Source organism: Pseudoliparis swirei, chromosome 13 (genome assembly GCF_029220125.1).
Source record: "Pseudoliparis swirei isolate HS2019 ecotype Mariana Trench chromosome 13, NWPU_hadal_v1, whole genome shotgun sequence".
NCBI lineage: Eukaryota > Metazoa > Chordata > Actinopteri > Perciformes > Liparidae > Pseudoliparis > Pseudoliparis swirei.
The window spans coordinates 19,698,823-19,726,322 of NC_079400.1; the positions used below are offsets into that span (position 1 = coordinate 19,698,823).

Below are 27,500 nucleotides of genomic sequence, written 5' to 3' on the forward strand. Positions count from 1 at the left end.
GGGTGACGATGGTGTTGCGTAATGACGTGGTCCTGTCTTTTACCTATATGAAAATTACAAGGAGCAGTCATATACAGATAAGAGTGTTGTCTTGTGGATGCTCTCATAAGGATTCTACTTTTAAAGTGATCAGAATAGAATCATCTGGAATACTAAACCTGGATTGAGCCAAAAGGATGAAAGCAAACTGACCTCAGAAAACCTCCTTTTCCTTCTCTCTCCAACTGTCTTTCTCGCCTATGTTTTGAAATTCAATATCTAAATTGATTTCCTAAACCTGGAGCATCTTCTATGAAATAAAAACCAAACGGTTATATTAAATTATCTGAAGTAACCATTTAAATGGACTGATTGTGTGGCCAAAACCAGCTGTAAACGACTGTTCTTCTGCCAGGTTCTGGTAGCGTGCAGCAGCTTTATCACAGATTTTCATTTCATTTTTTTTCATTTTATTTTGCTGGTTCTGTCCACTTTGCCTGCAAATGTAGACAAACGCTGTGAGAAGGAAGAAGAACAATACAACAAAACAACGAGCACTAAACGTAACGTTAAAAAGGTTTATTTGCTCGACACAGGGAGATTTATTTATTATTACGCAACGTTCGACGCTAACTGTAAATAACTCAATGGAAGGTTTATTGTTTTGGGTGGATTGCCTGCTTTTTATTTGCCTTATTGTTTTTTGACTTATTCCTAGATGATATGTTGTATTGTTTGAAGATTTTATCGAGGCTTTGTGCTACTTTCTCTCTTAATAGATAAATCAGACTTTTATTTTGAAAAGGTAAAAAGGAATCGCAGATCTTCATTACTGACGGATGGATTTTATGTATTTTATACATTTTAAGAAAAGTGTAATAGTTTAATGGACCCGTGTGAGGCTAACAAGCTCTTTACGGTGGTGATAGTTTACAAGTTTAATGAATGTATTCTGACCCAAAGGAAGAAAATAGAAGAGGAAGTAAGTTTCATGCCACTTTTGACCTTTTTATGTCCGAACTACCTTCAGTTTTTGTAATATTTCACTCCTTTACCACCAATTCTCTTTATGTGGGCCGATGATGGACGATTAACGGGTCAAAGTAGTCATGACCTGACTGTCGTCTTGTTTTTTGGCTAAAAGCTCTTTACGGTGGTGATAGTTTACAAGTTTAATGAATGTATCCTGACCCAAAGGAAGACAATAAAGAAGTAGTTTCACCAGCAGTAAGTTTCATGCCACTTTTGACCTTTTATTGTCTTCTAACTCCTTATGTGGGCCGATGATGGCCGATTCACAAGAAAGACAGAATAATGACGGGCCAAAGTAAAAGAGCTAAAAAGCTCTTAACGGTGGTGATAGTTTACAAGTTTAATGAATGTATTCTGACCCAAAGGAAGAAAATAAAGTAGTAAGTAAGTTTCATGCCTCTTCATATAAATGGGGATCCGTTACAACCCCAAACACGGGATCAACGACCGCGATGGGAGTCGATCCGTCAGCGATCGGAGACCTTTTTTATGTCTCGCCACTACCTAGTACTCCTTTACCAGCGCGTCTGGACAGTATAAAGAGGGGCGGAAGTAGTCCTGACTTGTCTGCTTTTGAATCTACACACAGAAAAATGACCGAACTCGTGGACTTCACTTGTTTTAGAAGGCCGGAGCTCCTTTTCTCTCAGATCTCTGCTCCCTGTGACTTATTGGTGAGTCATGCTGATGAATTCGTCACGGTCTCTTTCAGTGGCGTACAATGAGATTTCTTTTTTCTTTCCTTTTATTCCAGCCACCGCTTTCTAAGAATATCAAAATAATGCAGACAAGTATTTGTTACACTCTTAATTAAATCTCGGCCCCCCACCCCCCCACCCCGGGGTCTCTGGGTTTATGTCTGGTCTTGTACTTGTTGACATCTCAGGGTCTCATGATCCAAATTGGATTATCAGCAGCTGCAGCCCGACGTCCTCGGCCCTTTTCTAAATCTGGTTAGAGAAGTTCAAGTGTGATTTTTACTCTGCATTCCAGGCGGCCGGCCGATGTGTCAATATTGACGTGTCTCGTGTCCCGGACGGCTTTATTTGGTTAATTTACAGGCTTAGAGTGGAGGACACATTCAGCAGATTCACCATAAGTGTTCCTGTAGGAGGGCATTATTTGTTATCGTCTACCTCCACGACTTCCTTCGTGACACTCCACAAAAATGTCTTCACTTCTTCCTCAGAACGCCTCATGATGTCTTCAGGCAGAAAACACATTAGATTTGTTCTTTCAGATTTTGTTCTCTTCTGGCAGACTGTCCTCTTTGCAGTGTGCCGGTGGCCAGAGCATCGGAATAGTCCTCAATGAGACGGGAAAGGACCCTATGAGACGTCATAGTTCCCATCTGCAGGATGGATCATCGAGGTCTGGATCGTAGAATATGCCGACTACCATCTATGCCATGGCCCTGTTGAGACTCCGCCCACTCCTCCTCTCTACCTCCGTCTGCCTGATGGATCGTGGAGGTCTGGATCGTGGTTCATGCCGACTACCAACTCTTCATACACTCTGTCATATTCATTGATTGTGTTGTTACTGTGTTTTAATGTGTGTAATAATTTCTTCACTTTTTTCCCCCTGAAGGGTTGTTTGGGAGTTGTTCCTGATCCAATGTGAGGTCAAAGGTCAGGAATGTCTATATGTACAGATTGTAAAGCACTCTGAGACATTTCTAATATGTGAAAATGGGCGAAACAAATAAACTGAATTGAATTGAATTGAAAGATTATCCTTCCAAAAAACTGACTGAAGACTCTTCTCACTGATAGGAGCCGCTAGATTCATCATGCCACTTCTCTTTTCTGTCTTTTTCAGGGTCTCATAAAAATCCGAGGTGACAAATGCTGGAGAGACCTCACCTGCATGGACTACCACTACGAGGTGAGTGTACAGGAAGTCAGTGTGCGTAACACGCCATGCTACCATGCTACCAGGCTACCATGTTACCATTCTACCATGTTACCATTCTACCATGTTACCATGCTTTAATTTGTCCATGCTACGATGCTACCAGGCTACCATGTTACCATGCTTTCATTTTTCCATGCTACGATGCTACCATGCTATCATTCGTCCTTGTTACCATGCTTACATGGTAGGCTACTATGCCTTCATGTTACCATGCTCCCATTGTAACATGCTTTCATTCTAACATGCTACCATTCTTCCATACTTCAATGCTACTATGCTTCCTTGTTACCATGCTCCCATTGTAACATGCTTTCATTCTAACATGCTACCATTCTTCCATACTTCAATGCTACCATGCTACTATGCTACCATTCTTCCATACTTAAATGCTATCAATGCTATACTTCCATGCTACCATGCTCCCATTGTACCATGCTAATATGCTACCATTCTTCCATACTTCAATGCTACCAAGCGCTTATACTTCTATACTTCCATGCTCCCATGCTACCATGCTACCAAAATCAGCTGCTTGGACTTTCCTCTCAGAAGCCTGAAAAGGACTTTTCTGATTATCCATTAATTTGGGATGACATACGAGGAGTTTTGAATGAATTATCTCCGTTTCTTGTAAAATGCCGACTGGTCTCGGTCCTCTCTCCGATAATTAATCAAATGAACCGGACTCACCGGGGGAGCTGGTTCTCCGGTTCCTCTCCTCCGTTTATGCAGATTCACAAAGTTTGTTCTTTTGTTTTGTTTTAAGTGTTTTGAGAAATGACAAATCGTATTTCATTGTGGAAACTCGTGTTCCACGCCGGGTCGGTTCTCTGACCTGTCAACGGCCTTAGGGGGTGGAGAGGGGGGGTGAATGCAGATTTACATGCATGCACACATGCAACACTGCTCTCTTTCACCCCCCCACACACACACACACACACCACTGCACAGGCGTGTTTCGGCACAGGCGGCGTTTTGTTTGCTTCGGCTGGTTTTCGGTGAGCTACAGGTTAACTAACACCCCCTCTTCCCCCTCTTCCCACCCCCCCACCCACCCATTTATTTTTCCTTCCATCCCATTAAAACAACTCTTGGAGTGCAGACTGGTGCACCAGTGTCTTGTTTTCTTCGTTTTTTTCCTCCACCACCTATTTCTGTGCCGTATTTATTTTTTCGCCACACTATTTGCATGTCAGGCTAATACACGGCTTTTACGTCCGACCACCACACACACACACACACACACTCAATCCCACGAACACTGCACAGCTCTGTGCGGGTGTTGTTTTGTGTGTGTGTGTGTGTGTGTGTGTGTGCAGGTGGGGTTGCCTTCATTTAAATAGAGTTGCTCCTTTATTTAGACGTGGAAATGTTCCCCCTCTCCGTCCTGGACTCAGGCAACATTTTTAAGCGCCAAAGTAAAACTGAGAAAACGTGAATTATTCAGCAGTGGAAGAAGTCTACGCTCAAGAAACCTTTGTGATCGACGCGTGGAGCTAAAACTCGTAGATTCAAGCACCCACTATTTTCTTACACTTGCACCATCAAAAGCTCAAAGATATATATTTCTTCCTCCCAGACCCAGCCGGTTCCCAGCCCCATGTCCTACTACATGCACAGCTCCCCGTGGTGGGTTCACCGCGCCGAGACGTTCTCCAACCACCTCATCGAGCTCCTCTTCCCGCTCTTCACCTTCTTGGGCCGGCGGATGCGGAGCTTCAACGGAGGGATCCAGATCCTGTTCCAGGTGACCCGCCCCGGGCGCCGGGTTTAGAGTTTTACTCCTCGGCCTTTTTGGACCATTAGATGTTTTTTACACATATTTACTGAGGAGAAGTTCTCTTCAGGGTTCCTACGGTCGGGGGAAACTGGAAAAGTCATGGAATTAAAAAAATGTTTATTTCCAGGGCTCCAGAAAACAAATCCCCAAAGTTTATTATATATTCATATTCATTTACGCTTTTTTACTGAGTTTTAAATAATTAGAATTACGAAGAATAACGCCGGCATACGCTCTTTCATATTCGCACATTTTCCGCGCTGCACTGAACGCACCATAACTGAAAAAACTTAATTTTATTCTTTTAATCAAAACTATATTCTCTCATTCATTTGTGTCATTTAAGGTTATTTACTGAATGCTTTGGGATTCTCATTGTTAGTTTAAATACGACATTTTTGATTTTCTCAGTTTTTCATGTCTGCACCAAGATTTAAAATAGTTTTTGTTCATGAACATTTGGTTTAAAGTCGTGGAGATGAAAATAAGTCTTACTAGTTGTCCACCATGCTGGCTGAACTCTTCTTTCTCTTGTGTCCACCCAGGTGGTTCTGATCGTGAGCGGGAACCTCAGTTTCCTCAACTGGCTGACCATCGTTCCCAGTCTGGCCTCTTTCGACGACGCGGCGCTGGCCTTCTTGTTCCACTCTGGGGGCGGAGCCAAGCAGGCGGTGCTCCAGATACAGAGCGAGGATGCGGCCGGACTCGCCCCCAAACCCACCAAAGGTACGCCCCCAGACCCCCCAAAGGTATGCCCCCAGACCCCCCAAAGGTACGCCCCCAAACCCCCCAAAGGTACGCCCCCAAACCCCCCAAAGGTACACCCCCAGACCCACCAAAGGTACGCCCGCAAACCCCCCAAAGGTACGCCCCCAAAGGTACGCCCCAAAACCCCAAAGGTATGCCCCAGACCCCCAAAGATACACCCCAAACCCACCAAAGGTACGCCCCAAACCCTCCAAAGGTACGCCCCCAGACCCTCCAAAGGTACGCCCCCAAACCCCCCAAAGGTACGCCCCCAAAACCCCCAAAGGTACGCCCCCAGACCCCCCCAAAGGTACGCCCCCAGACCCCCCAAAGGTACGCCCCCAGACCAGTGACGGCTGGTGACATTTTGGGGGGGGGGGGCGCAGTTTAAATATCACTCAACAATGAGAAGAAAAGAGGTTTTGAGTAGAATATTGTAAAAAACAAAGCTTTATTTCAAGAACACAGCATGCTCAACACTGTCCAATAACAACTATCAACACACTGTGACTTTGGGCATGAGAGGTTCAGAGCAGCTTTAAGGAACATTGGGTTGGGTTTCAGAGGTTTGCAAAATAAAAGAGTTTCACCCTCACATGAAAGAGGTTCAGAGCAGAATAGAGTCAGAAAGAGATCACATGTTACATTGGTGACAGAGTCGAGCCACTACTGTAAAGAAAAGTAGCCTCCTCTCTTTAAAGTGGTCAAACTTCTCAATAACTCTGGTTAAAGTCAATCATGTCTGTGACCAGCCTCCATTATTCTGGAGGGAATGTGTCTGTTTTTCAGAACTTCTTCGTTGTGTTTTCGATGCCAGTTCGGTCTCCTTCTGCTGCTCTGCTCTGCAAACAGGGTTAGCTTCAGGCTGTTAGCTAGTTAGCTCCATGCTCTTAGCTAGATAACTGCGTCAAGATTTGTGCTTTACACTTGTCTGCAGATCTTTAGATCCCTCACCCCGTTGTAGTCCAGATAGTTTCAGTCTCAGGACTTTGGAACAACAGACAGGAGAAACAAAAAAACAAATTACTCATGGAGCATCCAGCTAACCAGCTCCGGTTAGCATATAGGCTTAAGGAGAAGCTACGTACGTCCTCCCGCGGTCAGCGCTTTGCTGCAGAATTTTTCAATCCGGATGTTCGGGTCCCAACTCTTTCAGCCTCTTCTTGTCAATATCTGACCGTCGATTGAAAGGTGTTTGGTGTAGAGATACCACAGAGTTTTCAGTCGCCGACGCCATACTAACATAAAGCTTCTGCGAGCTATGTTGCTCGCGTACCTCCGTCCGTGGAGCTCTCTGGCAGGGTTGCCAGGTCTGTGTGACACAACCAGCCCAATGGCCAATAAAACCAGCCCAAAAACCAGCCCAATATCAGAACTCAAAATATGCTCGTGCCAAACCATATACACTGCTTTTAAAGTCCAACAGCATTGCTATCATTGCCAAATGTATTGTAATATCTACAAAGTAACAACAAATGTTTAGTATGCCAGCATTAAAAGCAGTTTTCCCGAAACAGTTATTTCACCTAGGTCCTAAAATGGCCTTGTGTAATTAGATACAGTATATTATCATAAATAAAATGTGTGGACGTGCTGATCTGAGCTGTCAATTTGGTAGGATTTGGGTATGAATAAATTATTTCATTTAAAATATGGATTTTTATTTAAAGATATTCATGTAATTTGCATGCAAAATAGGTCTACCCGAACCAGCGGACAAAAAATTCAACCCGCGCAACACTTCAAAAGTAGCCCGATTCCGCGGGGAAACCGTGGACCTGGCAACACTGCTCTCTGGGCTGAGGGAACATACGGGTCTCTGATCTGCCGAATAGTCCAATCACGTGACCAGTGGCCATGGCGCACATTTTTGTGACCCAAGATTCACGTTTCATCCGCCAATGAGAAGCCGTCCTTGCCGAAACGACTGAAATGTTTTCTCGCTGCCGTACACACACATTGGGCCGGTGTCCCGAAAAAGGGGAGGGGCTTCTCTCCGTGATAATGGCGATATATTATATTTTTTCACATTAACTTAAGTGGTTGTTGACAGGCTGACGGTCTCCCACACACATTTAGCGCATCAACACGGTATATTTACAATTTAAATGATTTGGCATATCATGTTTTTTGACAGGATCTTTTTTTTTTTTCATCTCAAAATTTTAAGAGGGGCGGTGCCCTAGCGCCCTCTATGGACGCACCGCCACTGCCCCAGACCCCCCAAAGGTACGCCCCCAAATGTACGCCCCCAAACCCCCCAAAGGTACGCCCCCAGACCCCCCAAAGGTACGGCGCGGGTCGTGTTCCCAGAAGAAGAGACGGAGCAGCTGTTAGACTCATAACCAACGGGCCCTCTACCATTTAGAGGTGTGTGTGTGTGTGTGTGTGTGTTTCTGTATATGTGTGTGTGTGTGTGTCTGTCTGTGTGTGTGTGTGTGTGTGTTTCTGTATATGTGTGTGTGTGTGTGTGTCTGTCTCTGTGTGTGTGTGTGTGTGTTTCTGTATATGTGTGTGTGTGTGTGTGTGTTTTTCTGTATATGTGTGTGTGTATGCTTACTGTACACATTTCAGGTATGCTGATGCGCCGCGTGGTGAACTTCTCTCTGGGCGTTCTGATTGGCTGCCTGAGCGTTCCCGTGGTGATGAACCTGTTCAGCTCCAAGCAGGTGATGAACACGTCCTTCGACCCACTGCGCATCGTCAACACCTACGGGGCCTTCGGCAGGTACGGAGCCGCCGGGTCACGTGACCGCCTACCTGTGGACAGGTGGTGTCTTCATATGCCCCCCCCCCCCCTCCAGCATCACCAAGCAGCGCACCGAGGTGGTCTTCCAGGGGACCCTGAGCCCGGACCCCCAGGACCCAGCGGCGCTGTGGGAGGAGTACCAGTTCCCGTGTAAGCCCGGCGACGTGTCCCGCCGGCCCTGCCTCGTCACGCCGTACCACTACCGGCTGGACTGGCTCATGTGGTTCGCTGCTTTCCAGGTGAGGGGGGGGGGGCATCATCATCCTATGAGGCCACTAGGGGGCAGTAGTGTTGTTCACTGTGTTCCTTCTGTCAGTCTCCAAATCCTCTCTGTTCTTTATACACCTGACACACACACATACACCCACACACACTCTCACATACACACCTACACACACAAACAGACACACACACACCCATCCAAGTGCATACCCATTAAGACAGAAACCTGTTCACACACACGTGAAGATAAAACCTCCTGTTACGACACATACACACATACATGCACACACACAGGTGCACACACAGGTACTCATACAGACACATACACTCTCACACACACATACATACACACACACAGGTACACATAGAGACATACACACACACTCTTTAGTCTTTTATTATGTTTTCTCTGTCACACCACGTCTCTCTCTCACTCATTCTCTCTCTTCCTCCTCCTCCTCCTCGTTGTTTTGCACTCAGACCTACGAGCAGAGCGAGTGGGTGATCCACATCGCCGGACGTCTGCTGTCCAATGACAGCGCGGTGCTGTCACTGCTCGACCACAACCCCTTCAGAGGCGGAGCACCTCCCAGGTGAGAGGGTGGTGCTGTGGCACCCTGGGGTGAAGCAGACGGTCTGCATCATGTATTTCCTGTGCCGTGATAATCCTCCAAAAATTCTTTGTTTCTTCATCTGTGTGACAAAAAGTATTTTTAAAGTTAATTTGTCTGTCTTCTATTGTTTTAATACTCATTTTGGCCACAAGAGGGCAGCACTTTAACTTCAGCTCCCACAACACAAATAATACAAGTTCTTCTGAGACCAGATGCCCGACGGTTACTATGCCTCTGTTCTCCTCCTCTTCTTCCTCCCCTCCTCCACCCCTTCTTCTTCCTCCTCCTCCTCTTCTTCCTCTTCTTCTAACTCCTCCTTCTCTTCTTCCTTCCTCTTCCTCCCCTCCTCCACCCCTTCTTCTTCCTCCTCTTCTTCCTCTTCTTCTAACTCCTCCTTCTCTTCTTCCTTCCTCTTCTTCCTCCGCATCCTCCTCCTCTTCCTCAGGTGGGTTCGAGGAGAACACTTCCGGTACCGGTTCAGCCAGCCGGGCAGCGCCAGCGCGGCGGAGGGGAAGTGGTGGCTGAGGAGACGCATCGGGGCCTACTTCCCCCCCGTGGACCTGGAGGGTCTCAGGGGCTACTTCCAGTCCCGGAGCTGGCCGCACCCGCACCTAAAGCCCACCGGAACCTGAAGCCCACCGGGACCTAAAGCCCACCGGGACCTGAAGCCCACCGGGACCTGAAGCCCACCAGGACCTAAAGCCCACCGGGACCTGAAGCCCACCGGGACCTGAAGCCCACCAGGACCTGAAGCCCAAACAGGACCTAAAGCCCACCAGGACCTGAAGCCCAAACAGGACCTAAAGCCCACCAGGACCTGAAGCCCAAACAGGACCTAAAGCCCACCAGGACCTAAAGCCCACCAGGACCTGAAGCCCAAACAGGACCTAAAGCCCACCAGGACCTGAAGCCCACCAGGACCTGAAGCCCAAACAGGACCTGAAGCCCACCAGGACCTGAAGCCCACCAGGACCTGAAGCCCAAACAGGACCTGAAGCCCACCGGGACCTAAAGCCCACCAGGATCTAAAGCCCACCAGGATCTAAAGCCCACCAGGACCTGAAGCCCAAACAGGACCTAAAGCCCACCAGGACCTGAAGCCCAAACAGGACCTGAAGCCCAAACAGGACCTGAAGCCCAAACAGGACCTGAAGCCCGACCAGGACCTAAAGCCCACCAGGACCTGAAGCCCACCAGGACCTAAAGCCCACCAGGACCTGAAGCCCAAACAGGACCTAAAGCCCACCAGGACCTGAAGACCTGAAGACCTTGACTATGGTATTAAAAGGGAAATCCGGCAGTTTTTATTGTGCTGGTGTGGAACACGGACCATGGACGGCCATCGGGTGTCTTTAGTTTAATTTTATATATATATATTTATATGTATATATTTATATGTATGTATATATATTTATATGTATATATATTTATAATGTATATATATAAATAGGGGGTGTCGTTCTCCAGCTGATTCACGTCACCTGGGCTTTTGTGCTCCTCACTCTGTACTGAGTCACGTGATTAATGAGGAGGGCGTTCCTCCAGAGCCGTACATCTTCATCAGTGACCACATCAATAATAAATCACCTTCTGGCCAGATCCTCCTCAAATTGAAGAAACATCAATAAACATTTATTTTATATACTTTACATATACTGTGATTTTAATTTAATGATGTATTATTTATTAAACTATCCACGTCGCCGTAGAATGACCTGAATATATCGTCCATGGAGAGGGTCGTGGTCACTGACTCCGTCCATGTTGCTGATGTTTCTACGACAACTCGGAATGGACAAAAACCAGCACTTCAGTCGGTTACACTGCAGCCTCGCCACTAGGTGTCGCCAAATCCCTCACACGCAATTATCTCTCAATGCGTTGCTTATTTATTTAGTATTGAGCTCTCGTGACGAGCTTCCAGCGACATGAAGTGAAACACGGCTCCGCACCGCTCCGCGGGGGGGCTTTTTAACGGCCTGCTAATCAAACGGCTCCACATGGAACGTCTCCACATGCTCCTCCCGCCTTCGCACTGAAAACAAATCTTCCAGCAGAATCGCTTAATCCCGGCTTTTCTTTCTCCTTTGACTTTGAAGGTCAGGCGGCCGTCGATCCACCGACTGCGGCAGACTCTCTATCTTACACATTCATTTTATTTTTGCTCTTAATTCACGACGAAGACATTACAATTGTAACGATGGATCGGTCAACCCAAAAAAGGGTTTGTTCATGTTTGCACGTAAACACGCGTCTTAAATTATTAACTTGACGCTCTGCTCCAGCTGCTTCCTCCTCGTGCAGTTCCTCTAATAGCCACTAGATGGCCACTCAATTAGATTGTATTGACATTGATCGGAAAGATGACGGCTTTGTCTTTTTTAAATAAAATTTAAAAAATATATAAAGTATTCCACAAGAAGGTGGGCTCTAGATGTTATTAAACTTGCAATAAAATGTTTCAATATATTGCTGAATATATATTAAGTTAATATAATATTTTCATCTTTAAGTCGATACAGCAAACTTCTTCGTGAGCAGTTTTTTTTATTAATATAGCAGAAAACTACAGTTTGTTTTGTGAAGATGACGCCCTCCTGCTGCGCGTGAGAACCCGTTACCCAGAAGTCAGAGGGAGAGTTCTGGATGTAATGTAGCATTGAATATGAAAATGTCCTCAGAGAAACTGAAGCTCACAAACCCAAGCTGCCACACAGACCTGCACAGGGAAAATACACCCGAAAACCAGACTGTACATTATATTATACATAATAACTCTTTTAACGTGTTTAGATTAGGCAGTGATGAGCATCTATGGTCCAGATGTCAGACAGTTGGTTATAAAACTTAATGGAGATTGCCATCTTATATTTATTTTTCTATTAAGCTGGTTACAAAACAATTATTGAATGTCCAAAACATTCCAGTATTTATTTGTGTTCCCTCTTTTGGGGTATTAATCAACATTGTCGTAAAAAGTATATCATTTCCGTTTTGGGGTGGAGTTTCTCATGTGTACGCACTGAGAGAGAGCGAGAGAGACAGAGAGAGAGATCGATCAATAGTCATCCAGCTGCACCGTGGGGACAGCAGCTGGTTCCCGTTGGAGACGCCATCTCTCCGTTGACCGGGGTCCAATTTACGCGCGTTGCGCACAGCCACGGTTCTGACGCGCCGGTGACTTATGACCACAACTCCAAAAAGGAAAGAAGTAAAAGAGGTTTTTTGAGGCGTCTCGCGCGTTTCCCAAACTCTCCCATCTCCGGTGCTCGTCCCGGAGCCGGTTGGCCGCAGGCATGTCCAGGAAGAAGGCGGCCAGAGGCAAAGGGGGCTCCCGGAGCCCCAGGGCGTCGCCGGGCGGCGGCAGGACGGCGAAGGGTCTGGCCGCTGCCGGCGCTCCGTCCTCCGGCCTGGTGTACCCGAGCAGACCGTCCATCAGCCACAGCGGAGAGTTTTATGACGTCGCCTTCAAGGTGAGCGGACGGGAGACGCACGAGCCCGCGGTTCAATCAAGTAATCAATTATGTGCTCAGGACCAATGAGAACACGCCTTCAATTGACCGCCTTGTCTTTCTTTTTAAACCAGTTGGCTTGTCTTTGAAGTTTAATTTGGTTTATTTTGCCATGAAATAAAATTCAAATATGCGTAAACAGTTTGACGTGATAATAACAACAACAACATTTTAACTGATAAATAAGTTAAAGTTTAGATTTTTTAAGTGTCTTTTTTTGCACTGAATTAAAATTGTTTTTCAATATTTCACATTTTTAAAAAGGTTATAAAGGCTAATTCAAATTGGACTCATTATTTAATATGGTGGGCTTATATTGTGACTTTACTATATATATATATTTACTGTTCCTTTATTATTTATATATGTAATTAGATATAATAAAGTCACGGTATATATATATATATATAAAAAGTAACAGTATATATATATATATATATATGATGTATCTATGATTTACATATCATCTCTGCGGTTCTTGCGTCTGAATGTGTTTCCATTAATGTGTCCGTGCTCTGTATAATTTCTCCGTTGTTACTTCATGCCAGCTGAGTCCCAACATGAAGGATGAAGCCGGTCTCCGTGTGTCACATGATCATACTGACCGTAACATGCAGTGAAAGGTCAAATGTTCAAGTTGAGTCCAACTGGAACATGAACACCAGATGAGTGGAGAGTCTGTGGTGGAAGAGATCAGTTACCAGGAGGCGGCTTCGTGCTGTCTGTTGTTGTTGTTGTTTAGCGGTGACATAACAACAAACATCTGGCTGCCACCCTCCCTGTGTGTCTCAGGTGATGCTGGTGGGGGATTCAGGTGTGGGGAAGACCTGCCTGCTGGTTCGCTTCAAAGATGGAGCCTTTCTAGCCGGGAGCTTCATCTCCACCGTGGGCATCGACTTCAAGGTAACACACACACACACACACACACACACACTGTACAACGTGTGTGTTGTTTAGTAGAAAAAAGGAGGTGATATCCAATTCCAAAGTCCTCCAATCATCATTTAGACAAAGGCCGGACGTCATGAATGGGACAACGTGTCAGACACCAGGGCAGATCACCAACATGTTATTTTAAAGAAAGATATATTTATATATATATATAAAATATATATATAAAATATATATATATATATTATATAAATATACAACATATATATTTATAAAATATATATATATAATATATATTTATAAAATATATATATATTATATATATATATAATCGCTTAAAATCGACTCTTTGGGTCTCGTCATGATGAACTAATCGAGTTGTAAAGTGTTCTTGGTGTATTGATGTCTTCTTTGTGGGAGGGGCCTGTCTTCTTTGTGGGAGGGGCCTGTCGAGGGTCTTTAAACCCCAAGATAAACATGTTTTAAACTGAATTAAGCTGAATTAAAAAGATAATTCTTATAGTGAGGTTACTTATTCACGCTCTGGTCCTTTGTTTCCTGCCTCTACCTCATGTACCTGGGGGGTCGTCAGGGTTATGGTGGCGGTACAAATGAAACTATAATAAAAAAATAGAGTTGTCTTCTCTATTCTCCAGCCCTGCATACACACACGTGTACTTCTATACTTGTGTATGATTCATTTGAACCTTTGTTCCAGTGGTTCTGAAATGGGGTTACGTGTACCCCTGGTGGTACGTTGAGGACACTGCAGGGGGTATGTGAGATTTGTAAAAAAATATATATATATTTTTTCATTCGATTAAAAAGAAATCATTTTAAAAGTAGAATATAAGTGTAAGTTCATAAACAGAATTGTATATATTCTATATTAAATAAAATGGAAATATGTGTGAACAGTTTGACGTGATAATAACACGCACACAAAAGTGTCGTGATTTTAACTGAACTGAGTTTTTAAATGTCTTTTTTAAGTTAAAATTGTGACTCAATGTTTCACATTTTTGAAAAGGTTATAATGGCAAATTTCATATTGTTGTCTTATACTGTGACTTCATTTCTTATACATATCCATCGTCACGTTGTGTGTTTTATTCATTGACTTGTCTCCCTGCGGTGGAGACGTCCTGCTCCTCTGGGCTGCAGGCAGAGAACTATAAAGTTTAATTTATTTTATGATTTCTTTTACAAAAATGGTGAAACAATGGAGTCCCCACGCCGCCGTGTGTCCTGGTGCCTTCAGGCTCCACCAGAAGGTGAACGTTCTACGTGAGATTCAATGAATAAATTACAGGTTCTTCAATAACTTTCAAAATATTCTCCCTCAAAAACAACTATTTTTTGCTTTCATGCATCTGGTATTTAAAGATAACACTGAGTGTAATAACACACACAGTCACACACACACATACACACCAGTGGCGGTTCGTCCATAGGGGGCGCTAGGGCGCCGCCCCTCTTAAAATGTTTAGATGGAAAAAAAAAAGAAGAAAAAAAAATACATCCTGTCAAAAAACATTATATGCCAAATCATTTAAATAGTAAATATACCGTGTTGACGCGCTAAATGTGTGTGGGAGACCGTCAGCCTGTCAACAACCACTTAAGTTAATGTGAAAAAATATAATATATCGCCATTATCACGGAGAGAAGCCCCGCCCCTTTTTCGGGTCGCTGGTCTAACGTGTGTACGGCATCGATAAAACATTTCACGGTCGTTTCAGTAAGGACGGCTTCTCATTGGCGGATGAAACGTGAATCTTGGGTCGCAAAAATGTGCGCTCATTGGCCAATGACATCGTTTTATTATTTCACGTGACTGGACTATTCGGCAGATCAGAGACGTATCGTTCCCTCAGCCAGAGAGCTCCAGGAGCTACGCGAGCAGGTTGCTAACGGAGCTGTCGGCTGCAGGCTCAGTGAGTAATGCCTGTTTAATTTCCCCTGTCTGTTGTTCCAAAGGGACTGAAACTCTCTGGACTACAACAGGGGGAGGGATCTAAAGAGCTTCAGACAAGTGGAAAGCACGAATCTTGCCGCAGTTATCTAGCTAAGAGCATGGAGCTAACTCGCTAACAGCTTGAAGCTAACGAGCTAACAGCATGAAGCTAACCCTGTCTTATTAGTTATTGAGAAGTTTGACCACTTTAAAGAGTGGAGGCTACTTGTCTTTACAGTAGTGGGTCTGCTCTGTCACCCAATGTAACATGTGATCTCTCTCTGACTCTATTCTGCTCTGAACCTCTTTCATGTGAGGGTGAAACTCTTTTATTCTGTAAACCTCTGAAACCCAACCCAATGTTCCTTAAAGCTGCTCTGAACCTCTCATGCCCAAAGTTACAGTGTGTTGATAGTTGTTATTGGACCGTGTTGAGCACGCTGTGTTCTTTAAATAAAGCTTTGTTTTTTACAATATTCTACTCAAAACCTCTTTTCTTCTCATTGTTGAGTGATATTTAAACTGCGCCCCCCCCCCCCCCCCCCAAAATTCACCAGCCGCCACTGATACACACACAGTCACACACACACAAATATACATACACACACAGTCCAACTCAGTCACACACACAGACAGTCTCACATACACACACGCCATTCCACACACACACACACACATTCTCACACACTCAGTCACACAAACACACAGACAGTCTCACATACACACACACACACACACATTCTCACACACTCAGTCACACACACACACACACACACACAGTCCAACTCAGTCACACACACAGACAGTCTCACATACACACACGCCGTTCCACACACACACACACACATATTCTCACACACTCAGTCACACACACACACAGACAGTCTCACATACACAGTCACACACACAAACCCTTTTTTACACACAAACGCCATCCTTTGCTTGTTCCGTCTTCCCGAAACTGCGACGACAAATATCGGCGTAATCTAGTCTCAAAGCGAGAGGACGAAGCCGGGCGATGTGCTACTTCCCCTCCTGCATCTGAAGCACAGCCGTTGGAGAACTCCCTCGTCTTCATCAAAATGTGGGAATACACGGCGACCCTTCGCCGAGCCGTCGGCCCCGACTTTACTCAACGGTACCGAAGCCTCCACGAACCGCTGTGATATTACACGGTGCTCCTAGAGATGCCCAAAGCGCCTTCAAGCCGCGTCCTCTGACTGCGGAGGGATAACATCGGGGCTGAAGAAGAAGTTTTAGAAACCCCAGAAGGACTTTATAGGCGACGCGGCGTGATCGGATTACCAGCCTATTGTTTGGATTACACGACCGAGGATTGAACGGTTTGTGAGTGAATTACACGCCGTACACTAAAATAAGTGGTTCCTTTGAGTCTGCGACTGAGAGCCAAGCGTCTGTGGGGACACGGGGTGTTTGGAGGATGGACACAATTCAAGAAGCCCCCCTAAAACAGGCCTAATGACAGCCCTGGTGGGTTTTAAGAAAAACATACCCCAGATATATTCTTTGGGGGTATAACTTTTAAAGATGCTCAAAGTAGGGAAAGGTGAAAAGTAAAAGGCTGGTACACCGTCACTTCCTGGCACTAAGTGGTCACTTTACTTTTCCTCTACCCAGAACTAATGCACTTAAGAACTCAGGAATGTACAGAGCCACTACACTCAAAGAAATGACTCATTGGATGAACTCAATTAAATTGTTGGCAGGTTTTCCATCCAATAATTATATGCAACTCCAACTCAAATTTAGCACATCAGTGCAATACAATGTAATTAAGTTAGTTCAACTCATTTGTATCAAATACATCTAAAATAAAATAACGATATTCATTAAATTAAATTAATTTGTGTTTGTCTAACTCAAAATATAAACTAACAAACTAACTAAGAAAATATGCTAAATCCACACAGAAGGAAAGCCCCAACTGGGAATTGAACCCACGGACCTCTGGCTTTGAGGCGACGGTGCTAGCCACTACACCACCATACAGCCCTGAAAGTGTCTTCACCTTGTAAACAACTGATTTTCAGCTGGCGCATGCGCAAAGGGTAGTCCTCAATGAAACACATTTATTTTGAGTTTATATGCACACCATCTAACCTAAATAAATCTAATAAATGAAAGAATTCATACATTTTGTGTTCCACCCATGAAATATAAATATCTATTTTTGTAATTGATTTATTTAAATGTATCAAACAATATTTAAATGTGTCACCTCTAAGAAGGGCTTGAATCGGTTTTTTGAGTGGACATACTGGGATGTGCTCCCCTCAGATGTGACTCTAACAAGAAATACATGTGATTTCAAAAGGAAACTTAAGGCAGCAATAATCAGAAAGGCAATTATAGTGGATGAGGTTATTATTTGAGGTATTTAAGGTATTTGGGTATTATTATTTTTCTTTTAATGTAAATGTTGATTTCAAAGTCTAAGTGTTTTTGTGATAATTGATCATGCTGTACTGCATTTTATGTCTTTGTATTGTATTGTAATGTTTTTTTGCCTGGAGCCCAGGAAGAATAGTCTCCACTACGGTGTAGACTAATCGGGATCCTTAATGAACGAAACTAAACTAAACTTCCTGGGGGCGGGGCAGGGAGGAACTGTAAATACACTGTACTCTATGTGAAGAACATGGAGTCATATTTAGCCAGGCTACTACGACTAAACATAAATATCGTCCACCGTTGCGATGTTATGTTAAAGGGGCGTACGCACGGCGGACCATCAGTATTTTGCGTTACTTTGTTTGACGGACCACAACTAGAATATATAAAGTTACAGTATGTTAGAGCTTCTCGAAGTTTTTCCGAGGATCTGAAGTCTCTCACAGGGGAGCAAGACCCCCCCCCCCCCTATAGTTCCCTTGTATTTAAAACCCTGCTTAGCAACAATATATTTATCTCAGGAGTTGGTGGAGACCAGAATAGAGGTCAGACGAGGGTGAGCATTGGACTCGTTTGGAGCGGCTCCACATCCGGTGTATGGAGAATACTAACGTGTAGGATTGTGATTACCGTGCTTGTATGTAATAGAGTAATAAAACACAACCGTGCATGGATGGAATACCGTGATACAAGTACCGCCTTCAGCAGGAAGTGATTTCCTCTGGGATCCGGTGTGCAGAGAGAGGCCGTGTGGACGCTCTGTGGGACGGGCCACGCTTTTAAAGTGGACTCATCTTGGTTGGCTGCCTTCATTTTGCTGAGAGTTTTGACAGCGAGACCATTGAGGGAGGTCGAGGTGGGGGGGGGAGAAGAACAAGGGCGCTGAGCGGTGGGCGATAGAGTTTTGAAAGAGAAGCTCGGAGTTTAAGAGAAGACGGGAAAACGGGAAGGAAGTAGATGCAAAGGGAGCACAGGGGGACCGATCCAGGACCCGCTGGTCGTATGGCCAGGGTGTCAGCCAGAGGAGGAAGAGGGGTGGGAGGCTGGAGGAGACCAGGGCCTGGTCCTGGAAGGCTCGGTGTGTGTCTCCGTGGGTCAGGGCGCCATCACACCAGACGCCACTTTTAAAGGCGCAGCCGCTCCGAAAACGCCTCGGCAAAAACGCGCCGGGCAAATCGGCAGCTTCTTTCTTTTATTTCATTTCTTTTTCCGAACCTTTTGGGTCCGGTAACCCCTACGGAGGCACGTCATCGGCACAGCAGCTTCTGTCTTCGTCTCTCTTTGAACCGCTCAAAGGATTTTCTCTTAATTTGGCGTTGCCCCCCCCCCACCCCCCCCCAAAAACATGAAGAGCCAGCATGCTGAAATACTCTCATTAGGTCTTCATTAATCATACACCCGTGTACTGTAGACACACACGTGGGTAACGTGTAGGTGTGTTTGTGTGTGTGTGTGTGTCGTAAAAGCTTTTTGATGGAGTTGGCTGGCAGTTTCCCTGTTTACCTCCCGATAGTGAAGTGAGAACATTACCTGTCTCTTTGTGTGTGACGTGTGTTTGTAGATCTGCTGCCTCATTAGAGTTTAGGATTGTTTTGAGTTTAGGGTTTATCAAAACGTTTTATTCGCATGCTTTGGACCCCTAATCCCACCAGTACTCGTGACACTGTGAGTTAATTGCCGAGATCTTGCAAAATTGCACCAAAAAATCAATCAGCGAGCCTGTCGGTTTTTAAATAAAGAAAATATATCCGTAAAAAAGTCAGACATTTTTTTCCGCTTTTTGAATTTTTGAATTTATTTTTCAACTGTTAAAGCAACACTATGTAACTTTTGTACCTTAAAATAACAGCTTGAAAAAAATGGTGCCGCTACAATGACTTTTAATATGACGATTTGCGTCTCCGCTATTGCCGCTCCATCTGGCGGATGTACTTCGACCTGCTTTCTGGCAGTGATTACGCAATGTCATAAAGTGCCACTCCACGCTCGCAGCTCCAGTATAAGGGGAGCTTTTTATGTAGCTTTTTGGTGTTGTCAACAATATTGTATTCGATCACACGTACTCCACATTTGCAGTCCCCCAAAACAAAAGTAAATGACTGCACGCGCACCCAAAAAAGCCGGCAAACAGCTGACCGACCATGCGGAAACATGGCGAGGCGCCGCGTTCAATCCCCGCGCTACTTCACCCGAGTCCGGTAGGTGCTGGGCCCAGTTCAGTGTTCCTGCGCAGTCTTCTATTAGTGATCCCGCCCGTTGGTATAAATCCAAAATAGAAACAGTCGCCGGATTGCTGCCGTTCTGAGTCCGCCGCCTGTCAGCGCGCTCCAAACAAAAAAAAACTTGCGTCACCTTTTATAACCCGTGACACGTACAAATAATAATAATAATAATATTATAATACAGGACAACACATGATCCCAACTCAATACAAGTGTATGCGAGGCTGCATCTATCGTAACTGGGTATTTACGACACTGAAGTAAACGTTAAATACCTAAAAACCTGAAGGGGGCGCTAAAAGGGAAAAACTACATAGTGGGGCTTTAACTCCAAATTGGGACCAATTAATGTAATTTAGACCATTTTTGTCAGGTAAATATGAAGATGGAACTAGCGGCTAGTTAGCTTAGCTTAGCATGCAGAGTGGAGCTAGCACTCCACATACCTCTAGAAATAAAAAACGGAGAGTTATTAAATTACATAATCAAGCAGTTATTTCATATGTTGTTACTTTCAAAAAGACTTCATGTCAAAGGCTGAAAACACATTTCACTGCTCCAACGTTTCCACTTTCCTCTTATACCGAGCAGACTATGGATATGATGATAAACCTTATTTAATGTGACATTACGTCACAGTTCAGGGCTTTGATCTTCCCATGAAACGGGTCCTGATTACACAAATGTATTCAAAGTAAATGCTGGTTCAGGCAGTTTGACGGACGGATAGCTTAGAGCCGTCGGACGCTTCGGCTGCTGATGAATATTAATGGGCATTTTTGTCAATAACCCAGCCTGTGTGTGTGTGTGTCTGTGTGTGTGTGTGCGTGTGTGGCATTCGCGATTAACTTTGCAAGTTAACTTTATTTAACAGAGCACAGAGTGGAAATTACAGTAATGTGGCATAATGCGTGTTTATTCTTAGCCTGCACATGTGTGTGTGTGTACGGCCGAACACACACACACACACACACACACACTTTTTTGAACTATGAAGGAGAGAAAAAAATGCAAAAAAGTGTCCGTCTGACTCGGGAATGGAACCCTTTTGCTGCGAGGTGGCGGTTCTATACGGTTCTATAGCCACTGACACCGAATCTCCAACAGCACATTCTATTTCATCGCCTTACCGTGTGTTATATGTAATGTACAATTATAGAGTAAAGACTTTAATAATCACCTCTCAATTGAAGCCAATTGGAACTATAAATGATCATAAAATAGGAATAATCAAGCATAGTTCAATTTAATTAAAGCAAATTGGAAGTTTAAATTAGCCTAAAATAGAGATAATTAAGCATAGTAAAGTTTAATTATAGGAACATTGAACTATAAATTAGCCTAAAATAGAGATAATTAAGCATAATACAGATTAATTATAGGAAATTTGAACTATAAATGAGCCTAAAATAAGGAAAATAAAGTATAGCACAATTGGCTACAGGCTCATGAGGACTACGTTGACCTCCAGTCCTCGGTGAACCCTTGTTATTCTACTCATCTGTTCTGCGTGGTGGTCTCGTCTGGACTCTGGGAGACGGACTTCTTTCTGGTTGAACAGATGGCGGTTTGATGGGAGGAAGAGAAAGACAAGCTCTCTATTTTCAAACCTTTGAAATGTGTTATAACCTTTTGCTCAGACTTGGTTTCATCACGCTGGCGACCGGCGGACCTTCGGCATTAATACGAGAGCGCCGAGACGAGAGGGAGAGGAAGTAAACAGACGGAGGAAGAGAAGAGGTCGAGAGTACAATGAGGAAAAAGAGTGGAGGTGGGAGAGAAAATTAGATGCAACAGCCGCCTCGGGTTATTGAAATATCAATATGGAGCAGCCCTGCAGATGGAAGGAGGGAGGGCGCGAGCAGAAACTTAGACGACGTTTTGTAATTTCTTTTTTTTGGACTGCAGCGTTAGAAAATACAGAATTTGCAGAAAACTGCATCATCTTCCAATGAATTTTCCTTTCATGATTAAAGGTAAATAATGACAGTGACACGTCTACAGCGGCATATTCAGGATTCGCTTGTTTATTTTATACACTTTCATTTTTGACTTTTTCTTTTTCCTTTTTTAAATTTAAATTCTTAAATGTAATATGTCCTAATGTTTTATTTTATTTTATTGTATATTTGTAAAAAAAATTTGAATAAATGAATAAATTAAAATCTAATATAATTATATTTAATATCCCTCCTGAACTATTCATGAGCAGAAAACACATCACGAGGATTTCGGTCATTTTCATCCCATCTGTGGTCACCCCTCATATTTTTCTAAATTATGGTTCCTCTGTGCATTTTAATAACACACATCCACGTCTTTGTTGTGTGTGTGTGTGTGTGTGTGTGTGTGTGTGCAGCTGTGTTGGGTCACATGTGCGTCCTTGTATGTGAAACAAATGGCTCGCCTCTGTTTGTTTTTCCAGGTCAGCAACGCAGCCGCTATGAGCCTTTTTAGATTCAGCTCGAGGTCAATATTATATTATTTATTATATAAACTTTATTTCCAGGTTGCCTATAGTGAAATGAATGAACTGGAGCCAGCGTAATGCCGGTCTCTCGGGTCTCTCGTCTCCTCAGTCTGACGAGACGAGCCGTCCTGTGGGTTCTGTGGTTCTCCCTGAAGCCTCCGCACAGCGACAGCTGCTCGGCGCCGGGAGCAGACGGGTTTCCCACGGCGCCGCGGCGCTGTGCCGGACGGTGTTGTGGACTCACAGTTATATAAACACCCGGCCCACGCAGCGCCACGAACAGCTTCACTCGACACGAGTAACACTGCCGTGCCGCTCCGGGGTTTACCTGCTGGTCCATGAACACAGACGTCTCAGTTGTGACTCCACCAACTTCATCTTCATCTTCTTCCATTACACATACGTGTAATGTTCAATGTGGGTGTTATTTCTAGTTTTATGAATACAATTAAAATATTTATCAGATCCCGACAAGTTCCCCAATGAAGAGTTAGTAACAAGTGGTGGAGAAGAGTTATCTATCACCTACCTACCCATCTGTCACCTATCTATCTACTTATCAATCAGCTATATATCACCTATCACATATATATATCACCTATCTATCCATCTATCTATCAGCTATATATCACCTATCACATATATATATGTATACATATATATCACCTATCTATCCATCTATCTATTACCTATATCTACCTATCTGTCACCTATCTATCTATTTATCTATCAGCTATATATCACCTATCACATATATATATATATATCACCTATCTATCCATCTATCTATCTATTACCTATCTATCTAGCTGTCACCTATCTATCTAAGCTAGGTAGGTGGTAGGTATACCTGTCACCTATCACCTACCTAGCTGTCACCTATCTATCTATCACCTTTCTATCTATCTATCAACTATCTATCTATCTAAATATCTATCACCTACCTATCTATCTATCTCTATATCTATCACCTATCTATCACCTATCTATCTATCTCTATATCTATCACCTACCTATCTATCTCTATATCTATCACCTATCTATCTATCTCTATATCTATCACCTACCTATCTATCTCTATATCTATCACCTATCTATCTATCTCTATATCTATCACCTACCTATCTATCTATCTATCTCTATATCTATCACCTATCTATCACCTATCTATCTATCTCTACCTATCTATCACCTATCTATCTATCTCTATATCTATCACCTACCTATCTATCTATCTATCTCTATATATATCACCTATCTATCACCTATCTATCTATCTCTATATCTATCACCTATCTATCTATCTATCTATATCTATCACCTATCTATCTATCTCTATATCTATCACCTACCTATCTATCTATCTATCTCTATATCTATCACCTATCTATCTATCTCTATATCTATCACCTATTTATCTATCTCTATATCTATCACCTACCTATCTATCTATCTATCTCTATATCTATCACCTACCTATCTCTATCTATCTCTATCACCTATCTATCTATCTCTATATCTATCACCTATCTATCTATCTCTATATCTATCACCTATTTATCTCTATATCTATCACCTATCTATCTATCTCTATATCTATCACCTATCTATCTATCTCTATATCTATCACCTATCTATCTATCTCTATATCTATCACCTATCTATCTATCTCTATATCTATCACCTATCTATCTATCTCTATATCTATCACCTATCTATCTATCTCTATATCTATCACCTATCTATCTCTATATCTATCACCTATCTATCACCTATCTATCACCTATCTATCTCTATATCTATCACCTATCTATCTATCTCTATATCTATCACCTATCTATCTCTATATCTATCACCTATCTATCTATCTCTATATCTATCACCTATCTATCACCTATCTATCTCTACATCTATCACCTATCTATCTATCTCTATATCTATCACCTATCCATCTATCTATCTATCATAATCCACGTCCTCGAAAGGTGTTTTTCCGATCTGCCTTTGTGACGACAGACATCGTCGGTACCTTTTCAAAATAAATCTTGTTTTCCGATCTGAATGACGATGTTACGGTTTCGTCAAGTTGAGGCACAAAAGCTTCTCGTGGTCTGGAATGCACATGACCTCGAGAGACACGGAGCGAAGGTTATGCATTGAGACTCCTGAGCTCCGGTGTGGGGTCGGCCACAGAAAGACGTCTTGAGGAGGCGTCGCTGGAGCCATCTTCCTGACATGTAATCACACACTTGCTGCTGTGATGAACGTCATCATCTGTAACCTCTCAGCGGCCATCATGAAAGACTTCTCCTCGCTCGCGTTGGCATGAACGTCTCTGCAGGAACAAACAGTTTGTTCCCAGAGGCCTTGGGCAGTTCCTCTTTCCAGAGTTATACTGCAGCAGACAAGCAGCAAACGCTTCCTAGAGCAGCGGTAAGGGCTTCCCATTGGGAAGGTAAACTCAGCATAACTCCCAACAGCCCTTGCAATATGGATGAAATGCATTACGAATGAGGGAAAGTACTTTGTCGGCGATTGGGCCGATTGCGATCGTGACTCGTTTTTAAAATGCAGAGACGAACATCTTTCACACCAATCTCTCTCTCCCTCTCTGTCTCTCTCTCTCTCTCTCTCCGTGACACACGGGGGATGTTGATATTCCTACTGGGTCCCGACAGAGGCTTTAAATGTGTTTCACATCCCGCGTATAACGACGGACGGCAAAGTTAGATCTGCCGTCTAGCTCGTAAAAAAAAATAGATCAAAAGTAAAAATGCAGGAGCTGCTTCAACTGTTGACCGTCAAGTTGGCGCCATTTTAAAAAGATATCAGAAAGCTTGTGTGTGTGTGTGTGTGTGTGTGTGTGCACTCTGCTTAACTGCTTGGGGACTACGATGTTGGTAAATGATGCAACTCCCTGAAACAAAGGTCTTCATCAAAAGAAAAGGTGTGTGTGTGTGCGTGTGTGCATAGAACTGTTGTTGCATAAGCAGACCATAATACCGCCACATGCTTTCCCAACTCGATCTGAGTTCCCCCTCGGCGGCCATTTCCTCTTTATTTAATCTGATGCGCCTGTAATATGTTCATGATCTTGTCTTCACGTGTCTTCATCTCTCTTCTCTTCCTGTTTCCTTGTTTTCTACATTATTTTCATGTAGGTCTTATTTTGTCTTTCAGAATAAAGTCATGAGCATTGACGCCGTGAAGGTCAAACTGCAGGTGAGAACTCTACGTCTCTTTTTGTCCTCATTTAAATGCTAAAGAGTTCGCTTAAACAAAGTTATATAAATACACACTGAGCTCCAAACGATGACTTAATGAGGCCCGAGTTAATCTCCGTCAGTCAGTTAGCCGCCGCTCCGCCCGCCTGGAAACACGAGAGGGAATAACAGACGTTCACCAGATTATCAGGGCTGGGAGTTCTCAGCCAGAGGCAGACGGCGTGTTTCCACATCGTTCACGCCGCCGTCCTCATCTCTCATGAGCGGCCTGCACATCGGTGCAATGAGGTATGTCAGGTGATTTCCCATCAATGGGTTCAATTAAAAGTTGCATATTCACACCTTTTTAGCTTCTTAGAACTTGTGGAACAGGAATTAAAATAGAACATTTCAGTCCTGCACAGGTCCAGTTTTGCAAAACCCGCAGAATTAGCTATAAATACTGCTATAGACTGTGTATTTATTAACCTTCACACATCAGGCATACAGATGAACGTGCACCTTCCTTCAAAGTCGTGTTTCAGGCTACCTGATGTCGAGAAGTCTGGTGCTCCCTCTTCTTTGAGCTCTGCTTCTGGTCTCCACCAACTCCACGAGGGAGATATTCGTTCATTTATTTTGCTAAATGTGACAATCTAGTCACCAGATAATCGTCCTAACGGGGGGCGGCTGCACACCGTGGATGCTTCTGTCAAAATATGAAAGTCGAGGGCCGTGAAACCGAAAACAACGAGCCGTGAGATGCTGAGCATCCGTGGAGCTGAGACATGTGACGCGGCGTCTGCGTTTATAAGATGACATTTCCGTTCTTGCCTTTTTTGTTTTAGGACGCGTCCTCTTCGGAGGATTTAATTACCTCTTAAGTTTTATTTAACCGTCATTCTCCATCTTAAATGTTCCTCCAGTTAGAAGAAATGACCTTCATACTCAATATGAAATGTGACAAAGAGCCTGTGAGAAAGGGAGAGAGAGAATTAATCAGGAAAACAGAGAGAGAGAGAGAATCAACCAGGAAAACAGAGAGAGAGAGAGTAGCAAAGCTCAAAAAACATGTGGAATAAAGGAATATACGGAGGGGGAGGGATCAGATAAAAAGACCCTTTAAACACACATTATCTTGTCAAAGAACACGACGCCCTCCAATTTTAAGAACGAGGGACTCAAATTCTAACTCCATTCCTCGTGTTTCCTCGTTATAGAGCGGGAATTGGTCCGAAAACACAAAAATAAGTCATCATGAAGTTGGGGGGGGTCGATGGGTTTTTGGGTAGATGCTGAAAAACGTCTCAAAAGAGATTTCAACATGTTGTTCTCAGATACATAAATCACCTTGAATACCCCTCTCAAGGACGTAACGCATCCCACTCAACAAACATACCCATTTAACCCCAAACACCGTCCTTTCCAAAAACTCTCACTACTTCCTGTGAAAATGGCAAACACCTTTATTTTGAAAAGCTGCTGCTGTGTTTGACGAGTTGTAAATCAGTTGGGAGCTGGTCTACGGGGACAGGTAGAGGGTCATAGTTGACCTGGTCTATGGGGACAGGTAGAGGGTCATAGTTGACCTGGTCTATGGGGACAGGTAGAGGGTCATAGTTGACCTGGTCTACGGAGACAGGTAGAGGGTCATAGTTGACCTGGTCTACGGGGACAGGTAGAGGGTCATAGTTGACCTGGTTTACGGGGACAGGTAGAGGGTCATAGTTGACCTGGTCTACGGGGACAGGTAGAGGGTCATAGTTGACCTGGTTTACGGGGACAGGTAGAGG

General features: G+C 43.8%; 2 protein-coding genes across 2 annotated transcripts in view; both read left to right on the plus strand.

Moving 5' to 3' along the window:
- Positions 1 to 10,689, plus strand: part of lmf1 (lipase maturation factor 1) — a 15,814-nt gene extending 5,125 nt beyond the window's left edge. Inside the window, exons 5-11 of the mRNA XM_056430000.1 lie at positions 2,833 to 2,898; positions 4,508 to 4,675; positions 5,254 to 5,434; positions 8,030 to 8,183; positions 8,260 to 8,443; positions 8,907 to 9,019; positions 9,486 to 10,689. Coding sequence (XP_056285975.1) covers positions 2,833 to 2,898; positions 4,508 to 4,675; positions 5,254 to 5,434; positions 8,030 to 8,183; positions 8,260 to 8,443; positions 8,907 to 9,019; positions 9,486 to 9,672 — 1,053 coding nt within the window. The 3' untranslated portion in view covers positions 9,673 to 10,689. The remainder of the gene's footprint in view (positions 1 to 2,832; positions 2,899 to 4,507; positions 4,676 to 5,253; positions 5,435 to 8,029; positions 8,184 to 8,259; positions 8,444 to 8,906; positions 9,020 to 9,485) is intronic.
- Positions 10,690 to 12,267: 1,578 nt separating this feature from the next.
- The window catches only part of LOC130203614 (ras-related protein Rab-26-like), a 36,849-nt gene continuing 21,616 nt past the window's right edge, over positions 12,268 to 27,500 (plus strand). Inside the window, exons 1-3 of the mRNA XM_056429940.1 lie at positions 12,268 to 12,513; positions 13,345 to 13,455; positions 25,685 to 25,726. Coding sequence (XP_056285915.1) covers positions 12,337 to 12,513; positions 13,345 to 13,455; positions 25,685 to 25,726 — 330 coding nt within the window. The 5' untranslated portion in view covers positions 12,268 to 12,336. The remainder of the gene's footprint in view (positions 12,514 to 13,344; positions 13,456 to 25,684; positions 25,727 to 27,500) is intronic.